This window comes from Podarcis muralis, chromosome 3 (assembly GCF_964188315.1).
Source record: "Podarcis muralis chromosome 3, rPodMur119.hap1.1, whole genome shotgun sequence".
NCBI classification, from domain to species: Eukaryota; Metazoa; Chordata; class Lepidosauria; order Squamata; family Lacertidae; genus Podarcis; species Podarcis muralis.
The window spans coordinates 60,740,407-60,759,218 of NC_135657.1; the positions used below are offsets into that span (position 1 = coordinate 60,740,407).

Here is an 18,812-nt window from a genome sequence, read left to right on the forward strand (position 1 = left end):
TGACAGAATGCCACCAAGCTCTGCTGCAGCCAGGGGGACTTGCACAAAGTTCGTCCAAGAAGCAGAGGCAGGGTGCAACCCTCAGAGCACTTTGCATGTAGTACTTCTAACTGTGTGTTTCCAGGCAGTTCAAATGGATTCTCCATTAAAAATCTGCCTGGAGATGGGATGGGATGGACTTTAATGAGCCCACCCATCCCTGCTCCGACCCAGGGGTAGGAATCCTACACTTTAGTAGTAGTCAGTAAATTCAAACCAATTACCAGGTGTTTTGGTAACATCTCTCAATAGTTCAAAGAGCAAATCCAGGGTGGGAGGCTGATGCTGACGGGGGCAGTTGGATATGGCAGTAGTCAACTCTTCAAGCAGAATGATCCAGACATTAATAAGGCCTAGGAAAACAAGACAAAACCGCATTTGTGTAGCATAGGTTGTGGAATTAATTTTGCTAGGTTCCCAGTTCCTGCCCCATTTCTCTTCCGTTTTTCTTTTATAAGTGCTTGAGAGATGCTGATCACTTGGTTCAATCTTCCTGTCAGATTTTACTGATGGTTTTAATGTATTGTTCTAGCCTTGCATTTCATTTTACTTCTCTCTTCGTACATGGCAACAATATTTTTGAATGGTGGGAGGATTATAAATTATTTAGATATAGAAATGCGTAAATGTACAGAATGTAGGTGAGGGGGCTGCACCCTTTTATGGGGGGGAGGGTCTTGTTGAAGACTGCATTCTTGAGGTAGAACTATCTGTGAATTGACTCTCCCAGAACAGGGTACGATCACAGCATATATAAGCATACAGAATGGTGAAGATGTAAAATCACACATCATCGCTGTCACAGGTGCATTATTCCCGTGGGGAAGAGGCAAACCATAGAAGTAAACACAGGAGTTTTGTATTGGGTTGAAATAGGCCACAACTTTCATTCATTACAGATGCAAGTAGGTTTTGTCCCAAGGCATTGGGTATGCATCTAGTATTAAGCAACCTGCCAACTGTTTGATGAACAGGATGGGGCTTACCCAGAACTTGGTCTGGGGGGGGGTCACTCCTGACATGGATTAGGAGCTACGATCCCACTCAGGCTGCCATTGGGAGGGGTGTTATGGTCCATCGGCCGTGTGTGGACTCCCAAACAGAGACACCCCCTGGACCAACTGGATAAAGCATAGCAAGGTCCTCACTCTCGCCTGCCTGCTCATCTTCTGGCAGGCCACTTACAGCCTGGGTGGGTGGGTGGTGAATCCTGTGACAATCTCCCAAGAAGGTGACTACCTGAGGCTGTCCTCTTAAATACAGCAGGGGTGGGCCTAGTTCAGCCCCCTGCCCCTGGGTTCTGACTGGCCTGTTTGGCAGGCCTTCCTAGGAAGCTAGAAGGGAAGATACCAGGCCGTGCAGGAAGAAGATAGCCCCTGGGTCTGGGCTGCGGCTGTAGCAAAAGCTGCTCCCCCAGAGCCCCAGGTGAATGGGGACAAGCCCCATTTGGTAAGTGCTATTTAAGGATGTTCCTCTTTAGGATCACAACAGTAATTTTGCTTACCTGTGTCATCATCAAAATCAGAAAGGACACACTCAATGCCATCTTCACTGCTTGCGGATCGTTCTTGTATTCTTTGGGGTAAGTTGGCAAGTTTCCCACTGAGAAAAATAGGCTTCAGGGGCATTTTGTAGATTTTGGCAAGCAACTAAAAAGGGAGAGAAATGATGAGACTACTCCGCAGTATGTGCTGGCATGACAGTTTCAGAGCTACATGTTGTAGAACATTCACACAGAAAACGATTTGGCTAAAATAGTTTGATATTCTAACAGGAAAGGGTGCGTGTGCCCAGGGATTTTGTCTGGGCTTCTGCTTCAGGCTTCAATGCTACACTCAGAAATGTGGGAGTAACCCCAGGAAACAGAAGGATAACGTGGTGTGTGGTTGCTAAAGATAATATAATCAAGCCACTCCCATATGGGCATGAGACACCACATATCTATCATGCAGGGTGTCTGTCATTTGCTGGTCATGTTGATTTACTGTACACAGGACCTGATCAAAACCTGAGCATGGAAGTAGCCTAAGATTCCTGGCCTTGTATTTACAAACCCGGTCTTGGCAACTCTGTAAGCAAGCACTTTCCTTAACACCTTCGGTGAGTAACAGTTGCCTCTAGGCAAGTGTTAGGCAACCATCATGTGATCTCTAGGCACATCTAGGAAACCATCATGTGATCTCTCTCTCTCTCTCTCTCTCTCTTCCAAAACAGAGACAAGCCAGCAGCCGTTGATAGCCCAATCACTTTGCTATGTTTCCTCAGTAAGAGGAGCGATGGGAAAAGCTGTTGCCACTGTGTTTGAACACTTGCACGGCTTCTGATCTGGCAGAAGAAAGAGCACAGAAATTGGTAACTGCATCATCTGTGCTCCCTGTGGCAATGCGAGAAACCTCAAAGATTTGCTGTGTGTCAGCCAGAGAAATTGTAAGAGGCTCACCATGAGGCTCAGGGCTTTTCTGCATGCTGCAGTGACCAACCTGTTTACACAAGAAAGAGCCGCTACAGGGAGCCTCTACCCCCTTGTGGATGCCATTTCAAGCAGCTTTCAGCATCCTTGCGCTCACCTGAGAACACCGCCTGAGGTAATCAAGAGCAGGAAGGCACAAGTCTGTAGACATGGATCCTGATCCTGGCACACAATCCCCAACCTCCTTGCAATCTGCCTCCCCTGGGATGAAAGAAAGAAAATGTCTAAGCAGAACATAATGCTGGTCTGAATGCTCTTAATTACTATGACCCTGTATGGTGATTATGGAATCCAGAGGGATTCACAAAATGCACACAGCAGTTATGAGGAATAACTTGTGGAGGAGGATGAAGAAATGTCTTGGTGAAAATGTTAGACATAGTATGTTCAGTCCTGCCTGCACAGAGGGATTCTACTGTAGGGCTATCCCACTCCTCCTGTCATATATTTCCATGCTCTATACAGATGGCCAGAATGATCACGTCAAAGTTGGCCCTTTTGTGCCTCATTTCCACTGAAGCACCCAGCGACCCTGCACCCCAGGTGCAGTTTTGTTCTCTTAATGTGCAACAAGGAGGAGTGGTTGCCAACTGCTTTAACACGAGGTGTGGGAGGACCTCCTATGCAGAGAATGCTTTGGTTCATAATAATAACATTAACAACTACATTGTGCAAGATGGGGCAAACCCTACAGTATCTTTTCTAGCTTAGAAACATAAGGAAGAAATGTCGCCAGGACATCACTCCTGCCCTGCCCTTTGTGAGACTTCTTTAAGCTTTTCATTATTATTATTGTATGAAGGTCTCCTTGACACTGTTCCCCACTCTACCCTCATCACCAGGAAAGAGCAGTTAACTTTTTGTAGACAGAATCTCTTTCAGAACTGTGAGGATGCCTGGCAAATGCCAATGCAGTTAAAAAAAAGAAAGAATACCTACAAAAATCATACAAAAATCCCAGGACTTCATACCTCTAAAATGCATTCATAGCCTTTGTTGACATTCAGTAAACTGTTTGCATCTGTCCCCACAAACATTAAACCCTAAAGTAAACATACAGATGGATATACCGTATTTAAAAGGTTCCTTACCCAATCCTTTGACAAACTTCATAAGGCACATGATATAACTGGTGGCTGCATTTGCAAAGACCTGGATGTTGTCTGTATTTAAAAATGCTTCAAAGACATCAAACACAGGTGCCTGGCATTTTCCTGAGGGAGCAAGAATAATTGTTTAGCTGATACAGATACACATTACCTGGAAAAGCCCGTGATTTTTTAACTTGCTTCAAATTAATGTGCAATGCAATTCTATGTTTGCTTGGAAGCAAGCCCCACAGTATTCAGTGGCTTTACTACAAGGAAAATGGGAATAAATTTTCAGAGTCAAAATGGCTCTTCCAGATTTTGGGGTTTCAGGTGCCATACTGCACAGGGACTTTACAAGTCTTCTGTACAACTGGAGACACTGGCCTTCATCTAACTGCGCAGATGTAGCAATTGGGTCTGTGTATGTATCCGTATTAAATCATTGAGAAGCAAGCTTTGGTTTTCCTTAAGTGAGATCCTGATTCAGACCTGAAATGAAGTGAGCAGCCTCCAAAACAGTTTGAGCCAAATCAGGCCACTGAACCAAATCTTGCATTCATTGCTCACTCACAGTTGATACAGACAAACCTAGTATATGTATTTTTGAAAATTCCTTGAAGATGCTTTTATACTGCTTACTATTAATATCTCAAAAGTGGTTTACAACATAAAAACATTTATGTTATTAAATGCAGCTGCTAGAGACAAGCATAGTCAAATTATGTTGGTTAGTGACTGACAGCACAATCCTATATGCATAGAAGGAAGTCCCAGTGAGTTCAAAGGGGCTCATCCATTTTCTACAACGAACAGAAAAAAATTATATTGACATGATTTTTAAACATGTGGGGGAAATGTTACACTCACCATAAAGACCTTCCAGACCTCTGTTGTGATGCAAAAACTTCACAGTAGCTCAGATCTACTCATTTATTTAGTATGTTTTTGGATAGTCTGCTATATGGCTTGTGTTGCCTTTCAAACACTGACCCTTTAAAAACCCAGTACCTAAACAGTGGTATCTAGAAAACTGTAGAAAGGACTTACCCATTGAATACTCTCCAACAAGGTATTCCTTAACCTCCGACTTGCTGCTACTGCGCACAGTTTCTAGTGCGCTGAACAATGGCCTCCACCCTGACTGGATCCGAGTTGAGCACACCTCCACCAGCTCGCCTATGGATGTGATCACCTGGCACAATCAGAGCACACAAAGCATTGCAGAAGTAAATAAACCAGCACAGAGAATATACTGTGTGAGAAATGCAGAAGCAGATCAGCAGGTGGGGTGGAGATACCACAGCAGCTTCCCAGGAGCAGGGTCTCTGTGGCTTATCAGGAGCTGGGGGAGGTTGCAGCCGGGTAAATGCACTGGTGAGGCCATTCCGGTGCTCCTATGGGTGTTCTTTGCAGTGTGTCAACCTCTCCACTGCCCTGCCACTCCTGGTAAGCAACAGTGGCCCACCTGCTGGAAAGCTAACTCTGCCACCCCTGGTGAGCCACTTCTGATTTTATATACGCAACCGAATAATGCGACCAGGTTATTTATTTTTTTATAGGAGACCCACATGACTTGAGCAGAAAGCAATACAATTGTTAACATTTTTCTAACTATAATAAAAAAATAACCCGCACTATGGCAACACAAATAAGCACTGAATTGCGAGGCCAACATCCTATGCATATTAAGCAGAGCATTTTGTTTCTTTTTCAGATGCTCATGATAATTTGTCGTTCCAGCTCTGGAAATCCAACTAAAAACCCTTCCTGACTTTGGTGATGTTGCTAGCTATTGCTCATACTCTTTAAAAGAGAGGTGATCATCACCCCTGACCATTGGACATGCTGGCTGGGGCTGATGGGAATTGGAATCCAGCAACACCTGCTTCAGAAACTTGAAAGATGGACACTTCAAATGAAATTCTCCCAATGCTAAACCCTTTCCAGTATAAAATACAAACAAGCCCTGCACAGAATCTTCTCTTGCCATTTCCCATTCCCAAGAAGCAACTGAAAGGATTGTGATTGCTAGGCATATAATAGGAATCAAAGTGGTCTTGCAGTTGAAGGTAGGCTGTTGCCATTGTAAACGAGGTTTAGCTTGCCTGGTCCTGGACATCCTCGTCACAGAGTTCCAGCTGCATGATACGCTCAAAGGGGCGGAAGAGGGCCTCATTCAAGTGAAAATGAGGGGGCTCATTCCAGTCTGTCAGAACCTCAGTTAGGATGTCGTGGATGAAAGAGACAGCCTTCCGAGAAACATGCCTTTCTTTATGGCAGGCAGCCTGCAGCAACAAGAGGAGTAAAAAGCAGGATTTCAGTCAAGCAAAAAATGCCTTTTCGACAAGAAATGGCAAGGACTGTTACTTAGGAGGAGGGTGGGAGAGAATTCAAAGAAAATCTGGTGAGGCCTAGCATTAAAAATGTCTACAGTAAGTACAACGAGGAAATCTGTTTGAGCTAGATTTCATGTTACAATGCCATTTTAATTTTATTTTCCCTTTTTTATCTCCCCGAGCTATTTGATTTCCTTAGACTGTGATCCCCTTAGAAAAATGGCTGTATGTCGTTCTGAGCCCATGAGATAGAGGGGAGACATAAATAAACCAAACAAACATACAAACGGCCAACCTATCATGAAGAAATGAATAAAGCTGTTTTCATGAGGATCTGTCTAAGAACTGTGCTAGGCTGATGGCTATAATCTGCAAATTTCCAGAGTATAATCTTTCTTAGTGCTTCGTTCACCTGTACATTCTCTTTTTCAAGTACATTAATTAACATTGTGACTGCCCTTTGCAATTTTTACAATACACAGAGAAATTGCATGGGCGGGGGGGGGGGGGAGAAGCCTTTGTAATCCTCTCACCTCCACTAGGTGAGGGGCCACCAAGTTCCAGCAGCGCATAAGATGGAGAAGAGGGCGGCATTTACTCCTTACAATTCGGAGCATGGCCCCTCCAAGACGGAACAAGTGGAGGGCACTTCTCCTGTCTTGGGTAGATTTTACTTCACCTACCAAGGCAAAAAAGACAGTGCAGAGTAATTGATAATATAAATTGAATACATGGTATAGCATGCACGCACACACACACACACACATAAATATAAATATAGGATGCTTTGTGTCTTAAGAGGCTTACCTGGCATTGCCAAGGAGTAATCAACAGTGTCTGTAACTGAGTGGAAGAGCTGGGACTGAGAGGCTTTCTTCAGCTGATACAGGAAACCTCCCAATGCCATCAGATTCAACTTGTCAACAGCATCTTCAAATAGCCTTCGGGCAAAAAGGCAGAATATATTACTTGACCTGGCCAAATCATAGAATTGTAGAGTTGGAAGGGACCCCAAGAGTCATCTAGCCCTGCAATGCAGGAATCTTGACACATGGCTCCCCATCCAATTGGAAACCATATGGGAACCTGCTTAGCTTTGCAAATGTGCCAGCAGTTTTACTGCTGCATCGCTAGGGGGACATGGAGTCTGACTTTTAAAATACACAAACAAATGAGCCCGGCGTGGAAGTAGGGGGAAAAGAAGTAAACCAGCACAAGTACCTGGGAGAAGTAAAAACTGCATGCCCATTAGTGGGGCTGTATATATTTTACAACATCCATTGATGTTTTTCTGGTGTTGGCAGCATTGCACTAGAATGTCACCATGTGCAAATTTTGGATATTCACAGTAACACATCCATGATGGTTTCTTGAAGAAACTCAGAATATGTAGCAACTGTCAAATGTGATGCCAACCATACCTGTCTGCCTGGGTGGAGAGGGTAAGGATAGCTTTGGCAGCATTGCTTCCAGTCATCAGGCTGCCCCCACGGAAATCAAACGCTCTTCCCTTGCTACTTTCTTTGATGAGCTCCTGAATGGAAACCGGCTGGATTACAGGATTATTCCTCAGCGCAGTCTCTTGATCTAGAGTCAGTTCCTGGGTGCTGTCTGTAGACTGAACATCTCCCTGAAGCCCATCTGTGGCCTGTTGGCCCTGGGTAATAGTTACCGGTGGCTGAGATGTCCCGTCACTGAAATGAGCATGTTCCAGTGTGCTGATGTACTCACAAACTCTGAAAAAACAAAGCAAAAGGACAGAGAACCTTATTGGTTTTTTCCACTGCATACAACATCAACATTTACTCTCTGAGGATGATCTACAGTAGTCTTAAGCCTCCTGAAATGAAAAGCTCTTTTGGAAGCAAGGTGTCACTGGACTAGCTAGTCATAAACTTAAACTTTCCTTACAACATTACTGACTTTTAAAAACATTTTAAAATAGATTTAAATAGATTCAGCTATTGCATAACAGAGAATGAATTTTCAATGCTCGAATATATAGAAATAAGATACATAATAATACAAGGGTTATTGTCTGGATTATCTAGAGTCAGCATAACTGATGACTATAGACTAAAGGATAAACTAGAGACCAGTAGGGAGCAAAGTGACTATGATCTTTGCTCTGGAAAATTACAGACTTGTGCATGCGTACCAAGCCATACTTTGAGTTGGTCCTGTATGCGGTGAACTATCAAATGTGTATTGAGCTCCTACCTAAATAGTTATTGCCCATTGAATGGGGGGTAGTCACTGTTTTAAAAAGTACTGTTTCATTTTCTTTTTGCAGTAGAAGCACACTGCCTGGTTACTTTTATGGAATCGAAAAAAGTACACTAAACACACTGAACAGCAAACTAGGTACCTGCCAATCAACGTGTATTGTCAGTTTCAAAGAAATGTTGTGTTGGAGTCTAGCCTAAACTGCCTCAAACTGAAGATGGAATACAGTTTCCAATTCCATACCTAAATACGTGCGGCCAGCAGTCTTGATTGTGGCTTCCCATCTCCAGCCCCACATTAAGAATGGCATCCATGCACAAAACGTGGGCTGTGTGGAGGCAGACCCCTTGCACTTTCCCCATCTGTTCCAGTCTTTGCTCCACCTTCTGTTTCACTGTGCCATTACAAATATAAATGTTAGAAATAAAGAATCTCTTGTTACGTCTAACACAAGAAAGGCTTCTGTATAGGAAAGAACTGTTATTGTAGAGGGTTTTTTTTTTCTTTTAAAAAGCAAACAAACTCATTTTCAGCTTCTTTCAAGGTTTGCACACAGGCCCTAGTCTTTTTTCTTGCCCTCACCAAATAAGTAAGAAAATGGATCGTGCTCCCTGGAACAAACTTGCACGTGTTCAGTGGGAAGTGTGAAAGGAGCTGTATAAAGGAAAGAGTCTTATGTATGACTGGAAACCCATATTGGGCAAGTTTCCAGATTACATGGAGGAGTCTACACAGAGGGAACTGTGCACAGAGAGGCTGCTTCACACCTCTTGCTGAATGCGCAGAGGCTGGGCAGGATGAGTGGGTCCAATCCTGACGTCTCCTCTCTTCAGGCAGTGTTTAACAAAAGTGTAGAAAGGGCTTGAGAGTTCACTATAGTTGAAACAACTGATTTCTGCACATCCTATGCAGCTACTAGTGCCTTACTTTATTTAAATCATAGAACCATGTTGAATCATAGAACTGGAAGATACCCTGAGGATGTTCTTTGCTGCCATACAAAACAAATTTATCTGGGAATAAGCCCCATTGGTATCTATGCTGCTTATGCTCACGAAAAGCAGGTAATACCAAGCAATAAACAAGAACTGCAGTGAGATTCTTCACCCCACCCAACCACTTTCAGATCTAGGGTAGGCTCTGCCTCTCTGTAGGCAGGCAGCCATTGCTGATCTTTACAGTAGACCTAAAGGGAGACATCCCTATTACAGGCAGGGCCAGGACAATTACATTTGACAAGGCTTCCAACTACATATAATCTTAATACATGACAAATACATGGCTCGTATCATCACTAATGGTAACCAGTGGATCCCCTTGATGAGTCGTACCTTGAGCTATGGTGTCACTGGGTTCCTGCACCTCTTTTTCCTCTTTCTCCTCTTGAACACATGAAGCTGCGGCCATCTGAGCAAGGGCAGATGCGCAATTAGCAGCAACCCCTGCAGCAAGAAACAGGACTATTGAATTTCTGTGCCTCCCACTAGCCCAGGGGTCTGCAACCCGCGGCTCCGGAGCCGCATGTGGCTCTTTTACACCTTTGCCGCGGCTCCGGGGCGGATGCTAGCGAGGGGAGGAGGCGCATTGTGCGCCCCGACACTCCCCACTGTGGCGGGCGCTGTACTGGCTGTGACGTCGCATGGGGGCGGTGCGTGCGTTAGTCACGCACTGTCCTGACGTCACCTTTCCGCCCGCTGTCAGATCGCGGCTCCGGAGGTATATTTGTTTTAAATGTCGCAATGGTTTTGCGGCTCCCAGTTTTTTTCCCTTCGGAAACGGGTCCAAGTGGCTCTTTTTGTGTTAAAGGTTGCAGACCCCTGCACTAGCCATATGTGCCTCCCCCTAGCTGGACTGGTGACTGGGAGTGGCTGCCGAGACCATATAACACTGGTCCTGAAAGGCCTACATTGGCTCCCAGTACGTTTCTGAGCACAATTCAAAGTTGTAGGTGCTGACCTTTAAAGCACTAAACAGCCTCGGCCCAGTATACCTGAAGGAGCGTCTCCACCCCCATTGTTCAGCCCGGACACTGAGGTCCAGCACCAAGGGCCTTCTGGCTGTTCCCTCACTGTGAGAAGAGAGGTTATGGAACCAGGCAGAGGGCCTTCTCGGTAGTGGCGCCTGCCCTGTGGAACACCCTCCCACCAGATGTCAAAGAAATAAACAACTACCTGACTTTAAGACATCTGAAGACAGCCCTGTTTAGGGAAGTTTTTAATGTTTGATGTCTTATAGTGTTTTTAATATTCTGTTGGGAGCAGCCCAGAGTGGCTGGGGAAACCAGCTGGTATAAATATATACCAGCTGAAACACTGGCAATATAAGGAGAAATATATAGGGGGAAGTGAACCCAGCTTACTGCTTGCTTCTGTTTTTCAAGCTGCCACATTTGGGTGTTGCATGGATGACATCTACCTGCCCAAATTCCATTAAAAATGGGGCCTATGCTGATGAGTGCATTATACCTAAAGCACAGCTAAGGCGAGCTGCCTTTCTCAGTCCATCCAGACTCATACAGATGGCATCCTTCTCCTTCTGGTTCTGCTCCTTGACTCCTTCGGCTCCTAGAATGAAGGCTAATCCTTTGGAGCTGCCTGCCATGCGGCCGGTTAGAGGCGTGGATAAAGTGTCAATCAAATTCTTCCAGCAACCAATTAGCAGGTATCGGGCAAAAGCAGTACCTGAAGCAGCAGAAAGGAAAAACAAATAGTTTATTGGGAGTCTTGGGAAATACAAGCATCAGTCAGAGCCAAGACTGACATGACGCAAACAGCATCATTATGCACCTCTTTATCCCAGCCTTTGACACCTTTCAGGACAAAATTGCAGTTTTGTGGTTGCAATTTTTGTTACAGCTGTAAGGTTTTAAATGGTTTTTAAATTGTTGTGACCTGCACTGGGACCTGGAATGAAGGGTAGGTAATCAATTAAAATAATAAGAATACGAAGTATGTCAGGTCCCCCCCACCCCCCACCTTAATTAACAGGTGGTATGGAGACACATGCTTTTCATCATGACTGGAGAGAGCTGGGACGAAAGTTTAAAATCCATCATTTTAAGCCATGTTGCTAGCTCCACTCCCAAATTAGCCCTGCTTCCCAGTATGCGATATATGAAAAGTAATCCTTTGGTGGTTTTGCATCATAGAATCAGTGAACTGTAGATCTGGAAGGGATCCTGAGGGTAATCTAGTCCAACCCCCTGCAATGCAGGAATCTCAACTAAAGCATCCATTACAGATGGCCATCCAACTTCTGCTTAAAAACCACCAATATGTTTGTGTGTGTGTGTGTGTTATAGAATCATTGCATTTTAACTTTATGTAAGTCACTTTCAGCTATTTTTGTAAAAAGCGTCAAATGAAATAAATAAATAATAATTTATTTAAAACACAGTTCCTGGATCAGCATATGTTCATGTGCGTAGACATGAGAGATACAGAAACCAAGAAGGAAGCTTTACCTAACTCACATCCAGCATAAAAATATGAAGATTAAGTGATTGGGGTGTGTGTGTAGCTGAAATAATACTACAAATATATACCAATGTGGCTCATGGTTCCCTTGATGCAGATCCTTTACCTGCAAGAACAGCATCATCTGGCTTCCGGGTGTGGGTGAGAGGAGACTGCGAGGATGCAGAGGCCATCAGCTGCCCACCTATTGTGCTGCTCCCCAAACCATCAATGTCTGCAAAGAAAAACAACAAGAAGTTACTACTATGGGATAAAGGGCGGGGGGACACCTGAGGGACAACTGCCTCATGAATTCCCTCAAGTAAGTTGCAGAGGAATGTGTCTCCACTAGTATGAGATTGATCCAACAGTGTTGCTCAGCTGACAGTAAAGCCTTTACTAGTGGAAGGGAAGTCATTTTCAGTGGCTCTTCTTTCCTCCTGAGGTCCCCTCCCCCACTCTAAATCTGCTCCAGAGAATTGTGGGGATTCTCCACAGCTGATTTAAGGAGGACATGGGCAGAGGGGGGACGGGCTACAGGTGAGAAGGAAAATTACCTTCAAGCCTGTTCCACTGACAGAAGCTTTGCTGTTGCCACTGGATACAGGCCATTTTACAAGTGATATAAGAAAGCTCTGGCTGTGGCATTTGATATTTATAATGATTTATTGTTGTTATTTCATGTTGCAATAGATGGAGGTACTTCCGTAAAGTCAGACTGAGCCACTAAAACAAAGCAACTGCAAAATGTAAGTTACTGCAGTCATAAATGGCATTATAAAAATCAGGTGTGGGTATCCTTTTTGGCCTGGTGGGTCAGGTCTTTCTAAGTCCCCAACCCCTACTGGTTGGTTAACAGACAGGTGGGCAGGACAACCCACTGGTCAGTCACCTGGCATCATTATGATAATACAACAATTCCCGTCATAATGATACATGACCCTGACCACTGGCCATGATGACTGCGACTGGGATATTCTGCACACTCAATGCATTGAGCCAAAGATGTGTATTTAATTCTATATCGCCCTGGTATTCAAATCATACTGACCAGTCAGCATGGTGATGAGTGGGAGGCTGTGCTCTTCAGGGCTCCCCCAATATCCTGCCTCTCCAAGAAGATTTCTCTCCAGCACTTGATGGTAAAGCTCTTCGACCCAAGCCTGAGAAAATACCATCAAAACTCCACTGGATTGGACCTGCTTCATAAACTCCTTCTGCAGAATGGAACAGCACAATTCAGCTACCACTGCATTACTGGGCATGTTGCTTTTCCTCAGAGACTTCTAGAAACATACAGACATGATCAGGAGCATAAAACCAAGGTGACAAGCATAGATAAAATTATGCATCTGTCAGTACACATAATAACCACCCGTCTTTCTCTCTGATGCAGTTCAGATGTGACACCAAACCATAATGTCATATACTTGTGCAAAAAAGAGCCTCAGGGTGGCTTCTCTCTCACACACACCCCGCCATGTTTCCCTAACTCCCTTTTGGTTCTTAGCAAACCATAGGTTCTTGTCCAAGCACAACAAACTATAGTTTGTGCAAAGTGGAGAATGATGAGGTTCAGGAAGCACTTTTCTCCTTATGGTGAAAGAACCAGGGGACAAAACTCCCCTTGAGCCTGGTGGCAAATACATTTTCATTTTTCCTTCCCATAGTATTTTTTAAGAATGGCATTTGTAAAATATTGTCCTCTCTACTTTCTGAAGTCTCCTACCCTTTAAACCCACGAAAAAGACAAAAACTGATTTGGGACCCAGTTGCTCCAATTTAATGCTCCCCTGGGTTCAACCTGCATCAAATCTGAGTACTTCATATTTATTCACTGAGCTGCGGACCAACAAGCTATAAGAAGTCAGGGTAGTTGCAAATGTGTGTTGTTCTTCACCATACCCAGCACTGCATTCCACTCACCATGATCACGGGGGACTGGCCAGGCTTCTTTCGGTAGTAATCTGCATTGGACAGCTTCAGGTTGAGCAGGAGAGTATAATGAGAGACCATATAGAGACTATCTGCATTCATCAGTGTCTGGAAGCTATAGGCAACATTCCCTTCAAATCCTGGAGAGTGCATCATACCTACCAAAAAAACAGAGAGCTATAGCAAGTGCCTTGTAAGAGAAATCTTGCTTTAGAGATTCAAGGCCGCTTCCTTTTTATATGGCGATTTACCAGTTACTGCACTATAACTCACATTTCTGTAACTACATGATCAGAAACTTTTACTGCGCTAGCCAAATGCCTTCCACAGCCCCAGTGGAGACTGCCCTATTTTGAACAAAGTAAAGGTAAAGGACACCTGGACGGTTAAGTCCAGTCAAAGGCGACTACGGGGTTGCGGCGCTCATCTCGCTTTCAGGCTGAGGGAGCAGGTGTTTGTCCATAGACAGCTTTCTGGGTCATGTGGCCAGCAGGACTAAACCACTTCTGGTTAACGAAACACCGTGACAAAACCAGAGCACACAGAAACACCATTTACCATCCCACCGTAGAGGTACCCATTTATCTACTTGCACTGATATGCTTTCGAACTGCTAGGTTGGCAGAAGCAGGGGCAGAGCAGCAGGAGTTCACCCCATCACATGGATTCGAACTGCCGACCTTCCGATTGGCAAGCTCAAAGGGCTCAGTCGTTTAGACCACAGCGCCACCCACTCCCATGAAGAAAGTAGATGCCACTGTCAGCAATGCATTAAAACAGACTGGTGTAGTAAATAAAGCATTGGATTTTGTTTGGGTTTCAGTACATAGAACCTTTATACATAGAACCTTGCTTTGCGCAGAACCTTTACAGAATATATTGGAGGAAGGGTCTCAAAACATCATAAAGGCACACTTTTACATACAAAAGCAGTTTACCATATTAGTGGGCAAAGCTTATTAGTAATGTGGAGAACAGCTTGCTTCTTAAATAAAGCTAAACATGAACATCCAGTAGTCAAGTGTACTAAAACATTTGAGCCTCTGGCTTATGGGATAATTTGCTCTGGAAATTGATTAGCATTCAAGAGTCCCCATATACTACTGTAGCCCTACTGTTATGTACATCGTATACACAGCTTATAAACTTGACACTAGGATAATGTGGTGTGACTGAAATGTTATGTTAAAACTGTGCTTGCTGAACAGTTTTATGTAATATAATACAACAGGTTATAATAGGCTGATTTGTCAAAAATGCAGAAATACAAATGGAAACTGCTGTGTCAGAATGAAAATTCCAGAAGGATTTTGCTGGAAAAATCCATGAGCAGCGGACTGGAATTTTGTACCTTGTTTGTAGATCTTTCCTAAGAAGTCCACAAGGGTTCAGATTCTTATATATAACTTTTTCATGCTGCCTATTGAGATCAAGTAGGCACCTTTACTGAACTCTTTTCAACATTTGCTAAAAACATTCTTGTTTAGACAAGCCTCCCCAAATGTTTAGAAAGCTGAGGTGATTTTAACCTGTTTTAGTATTTTAACTTATGTATATTTTAAAGAAGGTTGTGATTTTTTTCTGCTTTCATTGCCTTATCTTTCGGGTAAATCACTTTGAGAGTTTCTACAATCAAGCAGTGCAAAAATCTTATGAAATGAATAAATTAAATAAATACGTTTTCATTCTTTTGTAGGAAAAAAAATAGTGACATTGGAGCCAGGCCACACAGACGTGCCTTGCATCAACTCCAGAATTAATTCACAGGGCTGCAAATGGATTAGAATGCAGATTCTCTCAAACATATCTGAAAAGAGTATTTGACATATCAAAGACCCTTAATCAGCAGTCTCTGCATTGTTCATTTAATATTGGCTGTGAAGAAAATGATCACCAACCTGAACAAAAAGTTGAAGCGAAGTTCTGGAGGGCCAAATCAACATCTTCCACTTTAGAAAGAGCGATGAGTCGAGGGAGAAGAGCTTCAAGGGACTGGATGAATAATCTGGCACTGTGCTGATCTGCTTCCTGGTTCTTCAGCAGTTTCAAGGAAAGGGCAGCAGTTCGTAAGGATTTGTGACCTGGACAGTCTCTTGGGGTCTGCTCTTCATCAGCCAACGAGCAATTGTCTGAGCCAATGTCTGAAACATCTGACCTTCCGGAATCTTTCTCTGCTGCCATGGAATATTGGTCACATGAATCAAATTCAGTCCTAGAAAGATCTTGGTCATCAACACTGAAATTGCTCTCACTGTACCTGGATCCACAAGAACGTGCCCTGCAGTCAACTGAAAGAAAATTAGTTATATCTGGATAAACAACTGTATGGCTCCGTTGAACAACATCTGGCTGGTCAATGGTTTCTGATTCTGGGTCTTTATAATGAATTTCTTTACCCATTTGTCCAGCCGGTGACTGGAGAGAATTTTTACGAATTTCAGAACGATCTTCTGGAGTGGTCTGCCCCATTTCACCTTCCAAGGTTGTCTGACCAGTATCTGTGGTGACACTAATACTAATGTCAGGACTCTTTTCATTGCCAGTTTCCCAGGGGGTATGGGTATGCTCTGATGAAAGGATGCGCCTTTGCCACCTAAAATCGGCATCGTTGATCTCCATGGAATCTCTGCTTGTCTCGCCCCCGTCCTTTAACTCGTCCATACGTCGGAGAAGCAGATGGACCTGCTCCTCATCGAGGCCTTTCCCTTGACTGAGATCATCCAGGGTGCCAAGGAGGGCACAGACACAGGACACTGAAGCATAGCAGGCTTCAATCCCACCTTTTGCGCAAGCTTCACTCATCCCGTCCAAGATACTACAATAAATGAAAACAAGACACACTTTACTCTCTCTTTTTTTCTTAATTGGAAAAGCGTGCATTTTAAAAAAGGATTATTGGCTTAAGGAAACCTAATAGAACATACAGTTTGAGAAGATCCAGGTGGGACTTCCTTTTCGAAATCGACCTTTTCCTGCATTCTGGTTCAGTAGAGCAGGGGCCTGCCAAATCGCAGAGCCGCCGAGGACTGCCAAGTATCTAAATTTGTATGAAATATAAAAAACTCTTCACAGATCAAATGCACGGTGCTGGAACAAACCTTATTTCTTCAGTAAGCTGATCTGCCCCAGGATGCATTGAGTTTATTAATTCAAGGATGCAGGATGTACCCATCAATTTATTAACAGACGTTGGTTTCAGAAAGCAGATAAAACCTGTGTTAGCTTGCCAACACTGACGGCCTAAATGTTACAGAGCAGCCCTGGCCTACCTCTCTAAAGCATCCCTACACCTCCATTCCTCGAGATCAGTTTGGAGTAGCCCTGCTTGGCATCTCTTCTTCACATGTTGCAAAACTGGAGGGAGGGGCAGGGGTCAGATGGCCAGAGACTTTGGTGCCGGAATTTGGAGCTAATTGCTCCAGGAGTCCTCTCAGATCACTGTCTGAATTCAGCTCTAGAATGAAGACTTTTTTATATATAATTTTTATTTGATTTTTTTTTGTTGATACACCAAGAAAGAAAAGAAAACGAAAACGAAAAATAATAATGAACAAAATATTATTTACAAAACAATAAGGCAAAAATTGGTCTTCTGACTGTAGACCCGACCTCCCATCTGTTCCTTACTTCAATTGTATATTACTTGTTGCCAATACACACTTTTGTTATGATCTAACTAATTCTTAATTTAACTTAGGTCTCATATCTTTCTTGAAGCTACTACTGAAATGATTCAAATGCTGTGACAGAGTTTAAACTGCTGTAGTTATTTTTCAAATATATTTTAAAGACTTCCCATTTTGAGACAAATTCCTGCTTTGGTTTATTCTTTATTTTTTCTGATAAGCTATCTAACTCCACATATTCTGTCAGTTTTTGAGTCCATAGAATGAAGACTTTTTAATTACTTGTGTTTTACTTTGAAATGTTTGTGTCCCTCCCCTGCTTCTTTTATCTTTGCATTTATTGATTCATACGAAAACAATCTACATACAGAATTGCTTTTGAATATGAACTCTTTGCAGTCAATAAAGGAAACTGGGGGTGGATGGGTCAATAAAGGAAATCCATGGGGTGGAGATGGGTACAAACAAAATGGTATTTGCAGTTAGCTCACCTCTTTCATGATCTTGATAGCCTCCACTCTGTGCTGAGGTGGAGGGTACAGAAGCATTCGGTGATAAAGAGACTGCAGAACCGGCTTCATGGACTCCACCGATCCCATCAATCGGACAAGTTCTGCTGCAATGTAATAGATTGTCCGGGCAGCAGGACTGCTAAGGGCAGGTGCATTGGAAGAGCAACCTGACCCTCTGCCATGATCGGAGACCCCTGAGGAAGGAGAATCAGCTTCGTGGAAGATGTTGCTGTGAGCAGAGGTGATGGTTTTGTCATGGACTGGATTTCCCAAGATGACTACAAGAGCCGGGCACAGCTGCTTCCTGAAAAAGAAAAGCAGCGTGGGAGCGAAACAGACAAACAAATAGGTGGCAAAAGGGGAAGAATAAACACACTACAGTGGTACCTCGGTTTAGGGTACTTAATCTGTTCCTGAAGTCTGTTCTTAAACCAAAACCATTCTTAAACCGAGGCACACTTTCCCTAATTAGGCCCCCTGCTACCGGTGCCCTTCCACCGTTCAGCTTCCGTTTGTACACCAAGGTAATGTCAGGTGGTGAGGTGGCTGCTCACGAGTAACCAGGCAGGACTCCGACCTGTCTTTTGCAGGTTTTTATTTTGTGCACTATTTACAGTGCAGAACCACAAAGTTCATGTCCGTCTTAGTCACTTGCAGATTCCGGGAGTGGCCCCTTCCAGTCCCCCCCCCCAGCATAAGAACTTAGACACCCCAAATCTCTGCCTCCCCTCCTTAAGTTTCACCCCTCTGTGCAAAGTGGGTGACGGAAACGGCGTGCCTGTTTCCTGGTCGGCCGGGAAAGGTGAGGCGCTTTGGCTCTCAGTAGCATCTTTGAGCCCTCCCCTCGCTCGGCTTTCCCCTTCCTCTCCTGCTCCACTGGAGGTGTGGCTTTCCCCACCAATCGAAGAGGGGCTGCTCCTCAGAAGCATAGGAGGCTCTCTGTATCCCCCTGCCTCCCTCCCCCCCATTGCGATGGCAGTCCCCTGACAGTAAAGCTCGCTAACCGGAACACTACTTCCGCTTTTGCGGGGTTTGTATACTGAATATTTCGTAAACAGGGCTGTTCTTAAACAGTACCACTGTACTCACATTGGACAACAAACTTCAGTTACATTTATAAAT

General features: G+C 44.0%; 1 protein-coding gene and 1 long non-coding RNA gene across 8 annotated transcripts in view; one reads left to right on the forward strand and one right to left on the reverse strand.

Annotated features, from left to right (window-relative positions):
* Window positions 1–5,420, forward strand: part of LOC144327260 (uncharacterized) — a 31,682-nt gene extending 26,262 nt beyond the window's left edge. For both annotated transcript variants that reach the window (XR_013392234.1, XR_013392233.1), the window contains exons 3-4: window positions 2,254–2,624; window positions 5,315–5,420. This is a non-coding gene — a long non-coding RNA (uncharacterized LOC144327260). The remainder of the gene's footprint in view (window positions 1–2,253; window positions 2,625–5,314) is intronic.
* The window catches only part of ARFGEF3 (ARFGEF family member 3), a 70,181-nt gene that overhangs the window by 14,765 nt on the left and 36,604 nt on the right, over window positions 1–18,812 (reverse strand). For 4 of the 6 annotated variants that reach the window (XM_077925955.1, XM_028723542.2, XM_077925958.1 and 1 more), the window contains exons 10-27: window positions 17,670–17,994; window positions 16,477–16,589; window positions 15,451–16,367; window positions 13,544–13,710; window positions 12,669–12,903; window positions 11,745–11,852; window positions 10,628–10,843; window positions 9,494–9,604; window positions 8,406–8,556; window positions 7,358–7,672; window positions 6,744–6,877; window positions 6,470–6,615; window positions 5,706–5,885; window positions 4,648–4,792; window positions 3,601–3,723; window positions 2,607–2,710; window positions 1,544–1,688; window positions 264–392 (exon numbers count right to left, since the gene is read on the reverse strand). In XM_077925955.1, coding sequence (XP_077782081.1) covers window positions 264–392; window positions 1,544–1,688; window positions 2,607–2,710; window positions 3,601–3,723; window positions 4,648–4,792; window positions 5,706–5,885; window positions 6,470–6,615; window positions 6,744–6,877; window positions 7,358–7,672; window positions 8,406–8,556; window positions 9,494–9,604; window positions 10,628–10,843; window positions 11,745–11,852; window positions 12,669–12,903; window positions 13,544–13,710; window positions 15,451–16,367; window positions 16,477–16,589; window positions 17,670–17,994 — 3,764 coding nt within the window. The remainder of the gene's footprint in view (window positions 1–263; window positions 393–1,543; window positions 1,689–2,606; window positions 2,711–3,600; window positions 3,724–4,647; window positions 4,793–5,705; window positions 5,886–6,469; window positions 6,616–6,743; window positions 6,878–7,357; window positions 7,673–8,405; window positions 8,557–9,493; window positions 9,605–10,627; window positions 10,844–11,744; window positions 11,853–12,668; window positions 12,904–13,543; window positions 13,711–15,450; window positions 16,368–16,476; window positions 16,590–17,669; window positions 17,995–18,812) is intronic. The other 2 variants (XM_077925956.1, XM_028723544.2) reach the window with 1 other exon arrangement.